Source organism: Haemaphysalis longicornis, unplaced genomic scaffold (genome assembly GCF_048455015.1).
Source record: "Haemaphysalis longicornis isolate Haplotype H1 unplaced genomic scaffold, Haemaphysalis longicornis Haplotype H1 scaffold_3, whole genome shotgun sequence".
Taxonomy (NCBI): Eukaryota; Metazoa; Arthropoda; class Arachnida; order Ixodida; family Ixodidae; genus Haemaphysalis; species Haemaphysalis longicornis.
In genome coordinates this window covers 212,738,512-212,753,069 of record NW_027526335.1, presented here as the reverse complement: position 1 = coordinate 212,753,069, position 14,558 = coordinate 212,738,512, and the positions used below count along the sequence as shown (strand labels likewise).

The 14,558-nt window shown below is 48.9% G+C and overlaps 1 protein-coding gene across 1 annotated transcript in view; it reads right to left on the bottom strand.

The window, feature by feature from the left end:
- Positions 1 to 205: 205 nt before the first annotated feature.
- Positions 206 to 14,558, bottom strand: part of LOC144173689 (putative glutamate receptor) — a 52,506-nt gene continuing 38,153 nt past the window's right edge. The window contains exons 7-8 of the mRNA XM_077702009.1: positions 3,954 to 4,240; positions 206 to 791 (exon numbers count right to left, since the gene is read on the bottom strand). Of these exons, the coding sequence (XP_077558135.1) occupies positions 488 to 791; positions 3,954 to 4,240 (591 nt within the window). The 3' untranslated portion in view covers positions 206 to 487. The remainder of the gene's footprint in view (positions 792 to 3,953; positions 4,241 to 14,558) is intronic.

Below are 14,558 nucleotides of genomic sequence, written 5' to 3'. Positions count from 1 at the left end.
TTAGTTGTTAGAACTAGGGTAGAACTTGTCAGAATGTGGTTCTTAGAAATGGTCAGAACCTTGTGAGCAACAATGTAGCGCGTGTCCCAAACGATCTATAACTTACGGATGTTTTTATTGTGCTTTCTCATGGTTGTTACAAATTGTTAGAACTTGATAAGCAGCAATGTAACGCGTATCCTAAACGACGTATAACTTACGGATGTTTCTATTGTATGTTTTCCTGTGTCCTTCCTGCGAACATCCCGACAAGGGATTGGCAGTATTTTTAAATAACTAAAATAAATCTGTTTTTTTTTGTAGAATCCGTAGTCACCCCGACGCCGAATTTTTGTGTATGGGCAGCTAATTCATTCGCATTAAAAGTGACCTTTGCAGCGTTTGGGTAGCGCTCTACATAAAAGTGCACTCCGTTGGGACACGTGTTCGCTGAACAAATAACAACGCCTTCGACTTCCGGGTCGACTTTGCCTCCGGGAACGGTGGCTCAGTACGCGTTCCTCAAGCGGCGAATGCCCCTTCTGTGCCACCTGGGGCGCCCTCTATCTGCCGCCTTGTGTACGTGTTTATCAGGCGTCTTTTCGGCGCATCGTGTGCACACCTCGGCGACGAAGGCTAGGCAGGAGATACCGACGCAAGCCAGCCACAGCACGAAGACGCTGAAGACATCCCCCAGGGCGAGTGGCGATGCCTGCTCGGTTTCCGCAGACGAACCTCCGCAGCGGGTCACGTCGCCCTTGGCACGCTCCAGCCAGAAGTTGACCAACCCGGCTTCCACTAGCCGCCGAATACTGTGGACAAAACGAAAGTCTTTACACAAAACTCACCTAATATATTCAGCTCTGAATGTTAGATTTATATTATGAACTATTAAGTACAACTAAGGAATGTACAGTAAAAGCTCGTTAATTCGAACTTGCAGTTAATTCGAACTGACGCTGTGCTCCCGGCACAGCCCTGTATATTTGAATGGGGGGAAAACTTCAGATAATTCGACTCGGCATTATCCAGGACGGTTAATTCGAACTGGGATCCCTTGGTTTCCTTCGCTCCTCTCGCAGAAGACTTCGGCCCAGAGTAATTGCAATGTGTTTCATATCAGACTTGGTAGGTATCTAGAAGACAAGGGGATGTACCCAGACTCCATGATAGGTTTCAGGGCGAACCTTTCGGTCTGTGATGTAATGCTACAAATCAAGGAGGATATAATTGACAGTACGAGTAAAGATACGAGAGTCATTGTTGGCCTCGATGTAGCCAAAGCTTTCGACAACGTCAGACATTCGGCTGTCCTGCGCCACCTGAGCGCCCTAAACTTGGGGACCAAAACATACAACTATGTCAGGGATTCCCTTTCAAGTCGTAGGGCTAACATAGAGTTAGGGGGTTCCTCCCTCCGGAACATCGAACTAGGTAACTGGGGCACGCCTCAAGGGTCGGTCCTATCTCCCACATTGTTTAACGTAGCCATGATAGGACTATTCGAGAGGCTCGATAAGATGGAAGACCTGAGATACACCATCTACGCGGACGATCTCACTCTGTGGATCAACCGTGGTAGTGACGGGCGCATTGAAGATATACTACAGCAAGCCATAGATGAAATTGAAAACTACCTACAAACTTTGGGACTTAAGTGCTCGGCAGAAAAATTCGAGGCACTGTTCCTTGTCCCCCAGTACAAGCGGAAAGCGAGCAGGAATAGACACAACACAAGACTTAAAGTAGGAGGACAGCAAATCCCCGCGAGGGACAAGATAAGAGTACTGGGGCTTTATGTCCAGGACACCGGCAGAAACACGGAGGTCATACGGCGACTAGAAAATGAGGTGGGAAATGTTTGCAGAATGATGAAACGCATCTCAAACAAGCATGGGGGGATGAAGGAGCCCAACCTCCTCAGGGTGTTTCAGGCCTTCGGTATAAGTAGGATCCTTTTCGTAGCCCCCTACATGAGGCTGACAAAATCCGAGAAAAATAAGTTGGACATAATAATAAGAAAGGGAATCAAATGTGCGCTAGGTCTTCCCCCGAACACGTCAACGGGCAAGATTCTTAGTTTGGGCGTATCGAACACTTTAAATGAACTCATAGAGGCGGCAAATGCATCGCAACAGCAGAGACTGTTGGGCAGCAGGACGGGTCGCAAAATACTCGAACGTCTGGGATACCAGACCAGTGAACTAGCCAAAGATACACGCGAGATACCAAAGTCGATCAGGGAGAAAATTAAGGTAACACCCATGCCCAGAAACATGCATTCCGCGTATCACCAAGCTAGACGAAAGAGCAGAGCCAAAGACCTGCAAACTAGATACGGTGGACAGACGGACGTCCTTTACACCGACGCAGCATCATATCAGAGTAAAACCGCTTACGCAGCAGTAGCGGTTACTGAAAGCGGGGTCCCAGTCTCGCGTTGCACGTTACTGAGTAGGGACACGACGGAGGCCGAGGAGGTAGCCATTGCCTTAGCAATGACCCGGCCGGAAATTAGAACGATAGTGAGCGACTCTAAATCGGCCATCAGAAATTTCGACCGAGGGAGGATCTCCAGCGCCGCTTGGAGTATCCTCGCAATCATAAAAAACTTTACAACCGAAGAGGTAACGTTAGTGTGGACACCAGCTCATCGGGGACTCATTGGGAATGAGACAGCACATGCGACCGCCCGAGGTCTTACAGTCCGGGCAACCACCCCCAACGCCGCCGCTGCTGATGTCCAGTCGTTGGCCTCAGCCCTGCATGCCGAACCTCCTTCCCAAATGACGGCGAACGAAGGGCCGAGTGACTACAGTGAAATTACGCAATATTATAGACTGAAGAGGAAGATACTACCTCCTGCGGATCTGCAGCTAAGTCGAAAAGAGGAGATTTACTGGAGACGTTTGCAGACGGGAGTTTTCCAGAACCCAGTCCTATATAGTAAGTGGCATCCCAAAGTCGTCGATCCAAGATGTAAGAAATGTAAGGGTCGAGCGGACCTCGTCCACATGGTGTGGACGTGTCCTTCGTACAAGAAACCGCACCGAAACGTAGCATACTGGGAGGCACTACTCCTCAGCCGAACCTTCGAAACCCAGCGCAAGATCATCGGTCTCGCCATAGATGCCGCCAAGACGCATTAGCTGTTCACATAGCTACACACTCACGCCAACATACGCCATTTTTCACTTAAATTACACTCCTGTATCATACAGACTTGTTTGGCCGTTTTCAACAAATCTCACGGTCTATTTCGTGCGCCCGACAGGAAAGGTAAACGTATTTTAGATTTGTCGTTTGAGCTACAGATGTCAACTGCAATTCAAGCAGTACAATACAGAATATACCCAGTTACCTTCTTTGGATTTTATTTGTAAACGTGCTTTCGCTTTGGTTCGTTCGACAAATTGCTGCCCATAAAATGGCCTGATTACGGCTGGTTTATATATTTTATTCTGTATTGACCATTGACATACACTAAAAACTACTACTTTTAATGCGGAAACCTCCGTTCTCTATTAATTCTCCGACTGTTGCAAGATTGTAGCTGCCGTTTGGCACTTACCGGCGTCAGTGTAGGCCATAATTTAATTTTGTAGAACTCTGTGTAACATTTTGGGATTAGATATCAGCTAAATGTTTACCTATCGTCTGAACCCTTTCCTGCTGCTTTTCAATTTGTTGATTCACTGGTGCCCCTGTAACTCACCCCCCTCTGAAATGGCGCTACCCTTGACTGTGTGAATAAATAGATAAAAAATAAACAAAACACGCCTGTAGAACAGACGAAACTGTGTATTCTAAGTATCTACATTCTAGCGCCAACAGGAAACGAAATCGTGGCTAAGGTTTGTTGCAATTGCCCTTAAAGGCCGGAGGTAAAAGTTTAAAAAAGGAGACCATGCGCACGACTGTTAGGGACATCGTTTTTGTTGTTGTTTCTGACGCGTGCGGCTTGGCAAACATACACTCTGTTGATATCTCCCAAGACGAGGGGGTCAATGTCCTTGCGAGCGAAGCTGTGCAGGGGGTGTGACATGACACCTTCTCGAGCAAAGTAGAACTCTGCCCCGACGAAGCCCCGACACACGGAGGTGACCTGGAAGGTGAGCGACGTGCCGTCGCTGATGATGGCAGCGCCGCCTTGGGTCACCCGCCGAAGAAGGCGTTCACCGTACAGCACGGACACCGGAACAGCCGTGCGTCGTTCGCGAACCACACGGCCGATTTGGCGCAGGTGAGGATTGGTGGAGTCCTGCGGAAAGAGCAGGGAGTACTAAAAGGAGGACATATCACCCTGTGGCGAGAAGTAGGTATGCCTAGGTCTTTTCGTTGCCAAGTTTTTAACTTTTGAAGGTGGACATGAGGCTGGGGCAAAGGGTAAAATGTCAGGCTCTTGGGAAAGTTGCTGACCTGAGCAGAATTGGGCTTTATTAGAATGCTAAGTACAGTTGATTTACGTTCTGAAAAATTGTAACGACTGTGAAAGCTCGGTAATTCGGGTCTGTAGGCAGCAAAAACATGTGTGAATTATCCAAATGTCGAATTATCGAAGGAAGGACAAGAACAGCACATTTACTATTCTTTTATATGCGCGCTTCTAGTTTGTGAAGTAATCAGTCATGCTAGTTTGCCTTTCGGCGGATTGTTGGGGGGAACGAACAAGTTTCGCGTGCAACAATTTGCGGAGAGCAAGAGTGTTGCATGAAGCACCATAGCGGAATTATTTCAAATAAGCAAGAGCATACGCAGCTTCTAGGGGGTAAACCGCCGGATTCCGCCGGCTGTTTACTGGCCACGATGTACGCTCGCATATTGCCCTCGGCTATAGAGGGAGAAACTGGGCGGCCGAAGGATGACGCGTTGTGGGTAATGTTTCGAGAAGGTGTTGGTACGAAGTCAGCGCCGCGCGGGTAAACGTGCGCCAAAATAACGAATCTGTGGCAAATAAGGCACTGTACATTCTTGAAAGGAAGGAGCAGGCGAGGCGAACCATCCGAAAATACCAAAACGCGGGGGCGGAATTAACGAGGCTTTAGTGTATTAATATACCAATAGTAGCTCTTAAGGTTGCAAAAGCTTTCATACGCACTTAGACACGCAATAGGTGGTTAGGGCGCACAAAGTTTTGAATCCCGCTCAATCAGTGCGTTCGTGAAAGATCTGCATTCTTCGTGCGACCACAGAAAACCGTGTATTTTTATACTTAAGAAGTGCGTCAGTGAGAAATTGGCGGTCTCTAAAACAAGGCCGCATATTGCCTTTCCTAGTTATTATGGCAGTTCTCGTGAAACACGAGCAGCCGGAACTTTCTTCAAAGGATGCTTCTGTTTCGTGGAATTGAATCAGAATGAATTCGTGATTATAAAATTAATTACTGTGGTGAAATTTCTGATGTTGATTCGGAATTGCTGCTCGATTTTGGCACTTCAGCGCAGAACCAGACAGCCAAAATAATATTTCAGAGAGCAGACTATTTTCGGATCAAAAATACACTAAAGAGCCATAGAGATAGGAGCGAGATCGTGTTTAACCTAAATGTTGTAAAGGTTGTGTCTGGAACGGGGATGGTGTTATTCCTCAGACAATTTTCCCGCAGCTGGTATCTGTTAAACAGATGTTTACGTGTTCTGTGCGCCCCGCACGGGGCACCTTGAGTATTCATGGTGACGGTGAGCAGCGACACCGCGGACCCCGAGCTCCCAACATAAGCCGTGTCCAACCGTGGCGAGGTGTTTTTAAGGTGAAGGGTAGAAGCCGTAAACGGTGGCCGTCGGAACCTTGGTCAAGCTCCGGCCGATGGGCTCCCTGCCTGTCTACCAGGCAGGGAGCTCCGGGACCTCTTTGACTACCAGGGTAAGGTCAAAGGAGAAAGTACCCCCGTCTCCCTGCTTTCCAATGTATCATATGGAATTTTCAAAACCCCCCCCCAGACGTGATCGGCCCCCGAAAAGGGGCCGCACCGAAGTTTCCTTTCCACCCCTACCAACTATCAACGTTCCGAAACATGACAACTATCCCCGTTTTTTGGTCCTTGAATCAATAGACAAATCCAAACCCGTCTCCTCCCAATCTGTATTCCTCGTCTCCAAGTTCCTTGAAGGAATTGTTGGCAAATCTTTCGAGGCAAAAAAACTACGAACAGGCGAAGTGTTGGTTGAAGTCAAGACGCAGCAGCAAGCCACAAATCTCCTGACCCAAACCCGCATGGCAGATCTGGACATCACTGTCACACCCCACCGCAGCCTCAACAGCTCGCAGGGGGTGATATCTCAACCAGATCTGCTAAGTGAAACAGAGGCCGACCTTCTAGAAGGTCTGAAGGATCAGGGCGTAACAGCTGTCAGGAGAATCACCATCCGTCGCGACAATGTAGAAATACCCACAAAGCACATAATCTTAACATTCAGCAGTTCAAAACTTCCTGATCACATCAATGCTGGTTTCATTAGGTGTGGTGTACGTCCGTACATACCTAACCCGCGCCGCTGCTACAAGTGCCAGCGGTTCGGGCACGCTACAACTTCTTGCCGCGGGAAACAGACCTGCGCAAAATGCGCCGCACACGACCACCCCACTGAAAAATGTGATTCCACCACCTTCACCTGCGCAAACTGTCAGGGGCCGCACGCGGCATACTCCCGCAGCTGTGAGAAGTTTCACCAAGAAAAAAAGATCATCCACGTGAAAGTAACTGAGAACATCTCCTTCCCCGAGGCGCGAAAGAGGTTCGCCTCTTTCCCCTTGGGGAGGTACGCCGACGCAGCTCGCCGGGGGGCTGAGCGGCGTCTTGTTTCGGCGGGGACCCAGTACCGCGAGTCGGACTTGGTCCCGCCCCCGCCCCCCCCTGGGTTGCCTCTGGCGGCCCAACCCGCCACCGCACCGCCTGCTAAGTCAGCAGCGGCTGTGGTGGCATCCACGTCCGTTGGGGATGCTGCTGCACCCTCTGTTTCCTCCTCTCCACCGGCCCGAAGCACATGCGAGGGCCCGGAGGAGATGGAGCTGGAGGAAACCGCAGCAGTTCCCACCTCCGCCGCACCGCCTGTGCCACCCGGGGCGCTCCTGACGCCCTCGGCGGTCGCGGCCAAAACGAAGGGCACCGCAAAGGGTGCCAGGTCCGGGGGGTCCGGTACGCCGGGTACCCCTTCCAAATCAGATGATGACTTGGATGTGGGACCCTTCCTGTCTGCTTCGTAGCGGAAGGAACGGGTCCCCCCATCTAAACCTCCAGAGGAGGTAAAGAAACCCCGTCCAAGAGTCCAAGCCCCGAAAGACCCTACATAAATAGTCACACTCCAGTAGCTCTAATACATAATAATGGGAAGAGAAAATATCGTTCAATGGAACTGCAGAGGCCTTCTAAATAATCTTGACGACGTCTATGAGATTCTGCATGCTAATCAGCCAAGTGTAATGTGTGTTCAGGAAACACACCTGAATTCCAAGAACACAAATTTCTTGAATAGTTACCTGGTATACAGAAAGGACAGGGTTGGCTGCACACACTCTTCTGGCGGTGTGGCCATAATCGCCCGCAAATCCTTAGCATGCCACCCTGTCACCTTGAACACTATCCTGGAGGCTGTGGCAATTCGAACGATAATATTTAATAGGTTGATAACGGTATGCTCCATATACATTCCTCCTGATGTTTCACTTTTAAGCTCTGAATTCGAGGCGCTGGTTGACCAGCTGCCCGAACCATACATCCTGACAGGCGACCTCAATGCTCACAACACTCTTTGGGGCTCTTCTCGCACGGATGCCCGAGGTCGCCTCATAGAGAAATTCCTTACATCATCAGGAGCATGCCTTTTCAACAGTAAACAGCCTACATACCATAACATAGGACACAACACATACTCATGTCTTGACTTGGCGATTGGCTCCGCAGTTCTCTTTCCTCTTCTCGAGTGGGGTGTGGGAACTGACCCATATGGCAGTGACCACTTCCCCACCTCACTTACATATATAGATAAAGGCCCAAGCAGTTCATCTTCTCATAGGTTCAATGAAGCACGAGCTAACTGGAATACATTTACAGAGACATCCAAACTACACCACACATCCATAGGACACCTACACGTTGAAGAAGCTACCCAACTCCTCACGGCGCACATCCTCGACGCCGCCGAAAAGTCCATTCCCCACGTCTCTGGTGCCCCGCGCAACCAGCGGAGGCCGTGGTGGAACGAGGACTGTAGGCGGGCGCGAGAGGCCCAGAACAAGGCGTGGGGTATCCTTCGTCGGTACCCCACGTCGGGAAACCTCCTCTTGTTCAAACGGGCCAAGGCATTAGGAAAACGTGTGCGCCGTGAGGCAAAACGAGAGAGTTGGCGTACATTCATAACATCAATAAACTCCTACACAGACACACGGAAAGTATGGACACGTATACGCAAACTCAAAGGACAACAGACACACAGCCTGCCCCTGGTCAGTACAACAGGGGACACTCTGGAAGACCAGGCTGACACACTCGCACAACACTTCAACACTTCCAACACGTGTCCAGTTCAGCACACTACACAAACACTTTCCTGAAACATAAAGCCTGTTGTGAAAAGAAGTCCCTACGCGACAACAACAAATCACAGACTTCGTACAACTCCCTGTTTTCACTACATGAGCTGAGGGCTGCTCTGAGCACGTGTAAACCCTCAGCTCCAGGCCCAGACAACATTACATATACAATGATACAGAACTTACACACAGACACTCTTGTAACACTTCTTCACCTTTTCAACAAGATATGGCTTTCGGGGCACATTCCAAAGTCTTGGAGGGATGCCATAGTTGTAGCATTCTTGAAAGAAGGGAAGGACCCTTCTTCTCCCGCTAGCTATCGACCCATTGCCCTGACCAGCTGCCTGTGCAAGCTTCTCGAGAAGATGATAAACCGGAGGCTCGTGTACTTTTTGGAGTATAACGGCCTTCTCGAGAGCTGCCAGGCAGGCTTCAGGGCGGGGCGATCCACGAATGATCAACTTGTGGCACTAGAGTCGTATATTAAGGATGCCTTCGTGCATAAACAGTTCTGTTTAACTGTGTTTTTCGACCTAGAAAAGGCCTATGACACCGCTTGGCGTTATGGGATCCTTACTGACCTGAAGTCATTCGGTGTTTCTGGTAATATGTTTAACACCCTTGCTAGCTATTTGTCGGAGAGAACCTTTCGCGTCAGAGTTGGTTCTGCACTGTCAAAGGTACACGTGCAAGAAAATGGCGTGCCGCAAGGCGGAGTTCTAAGCTGCACTCTCTTCATAGTAAAAATGAACTCCCTTGGGAAGGCACTGCCGCCTACAATTTCTTACTCCATGTATGTAGATGACGTGCAGATATCTTTTAAATCATGTAATATGTTCATCTGCGAACGTCAAGTCCAGCTCGGCGTCAAGAAGCTTGCCGGCTGGGCAGACAAGAATGGTTTTAAAATTAATCCCGGAAAGAGCTCTTGTGTTGTATTCTCCAGGAAGCGTGGGGTCCACCCGGACCCAGACATCACTCTTGCGAATGTGCCAATTCCTGTGAACAAGGAGCACAAGTTTTTAGGCATTTTATTCGACGAAAAACTTACATTCATTCCTCATGTCAAACTGCTCAAATGTAAATGCCTAAAGGCAATGAATATTCTTAAGGTCCTCTCACATCAATCTTATGGGGCCGACAAACAACTCCTGCTGCGCCTGTACACAGCGTTGGTGGGGTCCCGGCTCGACTACGGCAGTGTCGTGTATGGGTCGGCGACAAAGACCGCACTGAGAATGCTCGACCCAGTGCTGCATCTTGGCCTTCGCCTCTCATGTGGCGCATTCCGCACTAGCCCCGTTGAAAGTCTTTATGTCGAGTGCGACAAATGGTGCCTAGGGCATCAGCGGGAGTATGTTGACCTGTTGTATGCATCCAAGATCGTGTCACTGACCAACCATCCTTTTAATCCCATCATGAACGATACATCAAATTTACAACTCTTTTTAAACAGGCCATCTATTCCCTTACCGTTCTCTCTCAGAGTTAGGGAGGAGGCTTGTGCTTCTGCACTCAATGTCCCCCTTTCAGACACGCACAAGACACCCATTCATAATTTTATCGCACCATGGCATCTTCGTCCTGTAACATGCGACCTGTCATTCATTCGTGTAGAAAAAAATAGGGTACCCAGGAATGCAATTCTGCAGCACTTCCTGTTCCTGCAGGACAAGTACAGGTGCGCAGAATTCTATAGCGACGCGTCCAAAACTAATTCTACAGTCTCTTGTGCAGCGCACGGACCAAATTTTAGAGTTATCAAAACAATGAATTTTCACAGCAGTATTTACACGGCAGAAGCGTATGGCATTTTACTCGTGTCAAATCACATCCTCGAACATAAGATTCCAAAGTCCATCGTCTACACAGATTCTCTAAGCGTTGTGCAGGCATTGTCATCAGGAAGGTCGTCAAAAAACTATGTAATCAATGTTCTTTTAAAGGTCATAATGACTGCATATGCTTCAGATTTAGAAATAACCATATGCTGGGTACCAGGTCACTGTGGGATCCCTGGCAATGAGACCGCTGATCAAATGGCTAGTGCTGCTGCTCTCATGACCACAGTTGACATAACAACAGTACCTTACACCGACCTAAAGACACACATCAGACGACAGCTTCGTAACACATGGCAACTACATTGGAGTCAACAGGCAGACAGCAAACTACACGTAATAAAACCACAACTGGGACGCTACATAACTGACTCACACAACAGATACACTGAAGTTGCCCTGGCTAGGCTGCGGATAGGCCACACACATGCGACGCACTCCCACCTGCTCACTGGAACTTCGGGACCCACGTGTAGCAGGTGTGGAAAGGGCCTATCCGTAGTCCACATACTAATCACATGCAGAGCACTTGACACAACACGACACAAACATTTCCCTGAATTATACAGACGACACATTCCTTTGCACCCATCATATTTTTTAGCCGATGAACCAATGTTTTCTAGTCAACGTGTTTTTAAGTTTTTAGCTGAGGTAAACTTCCTGCAGCTCTTGTCATATCATGTGTAATCACCCTGGCCCTATACACCAGCCATCTCCATTGTCTTTTGTTTTGCATCACCTTTACTTTTAGTTACATGTTTCAGTACTTACGGTGTGATGAAAACTCAATAACTTCTTTGGCGCTCTTTGCCCTCGTTGGCCTTGCGCCATAAAACACCAACCATCATCATCATCATCGTGTTCTGTGCGACAACCCGAACCCCGAGCAGCCACGTCTAGGCATGCGTGGCAGCGCCGTATTCGGGGAAAAGATGATCCTGGTGGTTGAGCCGACGCTGAGTGCTTCGGCATTTAAGGCCCTTTGGCGAAGGCAACACACCACTTTGGCCTGCGCTTCCTGTAGACAGCACCTCTGGTCTGACCCGCCCGCGGGGAATCGTCAGTCGCCTTTTTTTAAAGACGATAGTCTTTCTTGGGCTACCTAAACCCAGAAATTTTGGTCTGTCTGTATGTCTGTTTGCCGGTCTGTGTGTGACCCTATTGAGCAACCTGGCCAAAGTAAAACAAGGCCTGCGCAATAAGCTTACATAGTCACAGCTAAATCTGCTCGTCCAAGTCCGGTGTAATGTTCATACTTGTCAACATTGTTGAACAAGGACAAGACATTGCAAAATATAGGACAACAAAATAATACAAAAGTGATATTTGCAGTGTTCTTTTATAAAAAATCATAGATGCTTGATTTTTGCGAAATGAAATACTACATCCACTGCAGAAAAAATTCACGCCGCCGTCGCCTGCTGTCGCCCGCGCCACTATAGCTTCTGCGGCATTTGAAGAAACCAAGCGGCAACAGTTACGAACGGTTCCACTAGATAGACCACACGTTCTGCTTGGAACGCACGTGGACTAGGGAAACAAGGTACTATAAGCATTTAAGTAGGGCGCCTCAATTCACGCGCGTCTCCGCCGTACGGCAGCATTGGCATCGAGGCACCCGGCCTGGAGGAGTGGAACGCGGTAAATTTAAATCTACTTGAGCAAAAGTTTAGCGAGTTTACCTTGAGAGGAGCGCGACGGAAGAGGAACAGCATGAGAGGTGAGCGGGAAAGCGAAGGGAGGCATTTACTTGGCAAATGCCGGCAAACACTATCGTCTTTTGTCGACATTTGCAACGAAAGGAGTAGATACGCGGCCAATTGTTTTGTCCTCCCCTTCATATTCCGATTTCCTGTTTTCTTTCTAACAACTTTCCTGTCGTCTCGTTTCTTCTTCAATTTCCCTTTTTCCTGGCTGCTAGAGTTAACCTTGCGTGGCCAACAACTCTGAGTCCAGCCATATTTGGTTATAGTCGTGGTCTATAGCTGGCGTGGGCAGGGGTCGCCGGCGAGTTCTTGTCCCGTCTCCTTGTTGGGCTTGGTGTGTGGCTGGCACCATGGCCGTACAGATGTTTCATTTCATGGCTGCATTTTTTTCGCTCAAATGATCTCTCTGGAACGAGGGGGGTGCAGCATTGTAACCATTACGAATTTCGCGAAAAACGTCAGCAACTTTCCACGCTTCCACGAGGTACACAGTAATGTCACAGAAAACTGCACGACCCGTCTCGCCATTTTTAGTTGCAAAGACTTTAACAGCCACCATTGGTCAAGGCTAGAAGATCAAGAAACTAGCAAGCGGAGACCTCCTTCTCAGAGTGCTCTACAAACATCACTATGAGAAGTTACTACAACTAACGCTTCTTGGAGAAATCCTTGTTACTGGCAACAAACACCGGTCACTGAAAGCACACCGTTGAGTCATTTTAGACGACGACTTCAAGTACCGGACGTAAGGAGGAGCTTCTTAAAGGTCAAAAAAAAAAAAAGAACTCCGCAAATATCTATCGAATTAAAATAAAACTGGATAACGAATAAATTGAGACTAAGCATGTCGTCCTCAACTTTGCATCAAGCCTACTTCCAGAATCTGTGGAGGTAGGTTACACAAAGATGAACCTTAGACCGTACATGCCAAATGCACGCCGATGCTACAAATGCCAACGATACTGTCATGGTCCGAAGAGCTGCCGGGGCCAACAAAAAAGCGCGAAATGTGCCTCGCACGAGCATGCTGCTGAAAACCGTGAAACTACAGCATACCTCTGTATGAACTGGGAGCGCAACCACGCAGGATAATCTCGTGTTTGCCCAGCATAAAAACAAGAGAAAGAAATCATCACCCTCAAAGTGTCAGAAAACATAACTTTAAGCAGAACGGAAGCGACTTTTACCGGCGCATAACCGTAGCTGCTTTGTCGTGGTGGGATAGAGCGCGGCACCACAGCGGACCTCGGCGCCTGCCGCAGCCACACAGAGCGAGGCTAAAGCTAGACCACCCGCGTCCCGGTGGAAGCAGCTAGCGCTACGCCACCCCCTCCGAACTGGGCTGCACGGACCCCGGCCCGGCAGTCTCCAAGGCCTCACCCCGCACGGCGAGGTCCAACACTTCAACACCCGTCCGTCCCGCACAAGCGTCGATCGTCTCTGAAGAGGCAATAGACACAACTGAAGGAGATTCCAGGTCGTCTACGACGGAGCGGCGGCGAATTATGAACTACGCCGGTGGAAGTTAAGTCCGCCGACTGGGGACTTTTACTTGCGAAGCAAATTAGGCAGTTTTTTTTCGGACACTCTTAGCATTGACGAAGTGAATGAAGTGTTTACATCCTCCATCGTTAATGGTGCACGCGTAGCTAATCCACAGTCCATGGGAGTGGCCAGATACTCGTTGAAGCCCCTACCGATGAAGCAAGCCCATGGAAGAGAACGCACCGTTCAATAACGCGGAGCGTCGCAGCTCCTGCTAGGTGGCATCTCCGTGAACCGCGCGCCGTCATGGACCGTTTTAAACGAAAACATTGTGCTTCGCGCGCCTGAACTACTAAGATTTTGAACGATATGAAGTCCATGATGGCGGTGACTCCGCTACCGATTGGTGGGCTGAATAAACGCTTTAGTATGCCCAAACTGAAAGAGACGACTTTAACCGATTTGGACAGAGAAACAAGCCATGTTCCCAATAAACTAGATGGAGAATTGGCCACACTCGAACACTACCTAGATTGAAACGCTCGCATGATTTTCCGCGCTGAAAGACAACATGCACATGCGTGCTCTTTGACGACTAGTACGAGACAAGAGGTCACCTCATCTCACGAAAGAGTTCAGCTTCGACTACAGAAACTACAGATCCATCCTTGAAATGGAGAATTCATTCAGTGGCTTTCCTTTTTGGACCTTTACAGTAGACAATACATAAAAAACTATCGCTACCCGGCGTTGATAAAGTGAAGTATCTGCACAGTTATTTGAAGGGGATAGCGGAATGCGTCATCAGCGGCTTACCAACAACCAACAAGACCTACCCATAGCCATCGAAGCGCTGCCGCAGCGTTCTGCAAGCGAAACCCTGTTAATCAATGAGCATATGAGAAAATTTCTGGACTTTCTAAAATGACCTCCTGCGACGGCTTGAACGGCCTCCAGAGGCTCCGTGGATGAATACGGACTAACATTAGATCACTGGAGAATCATGGTGTAC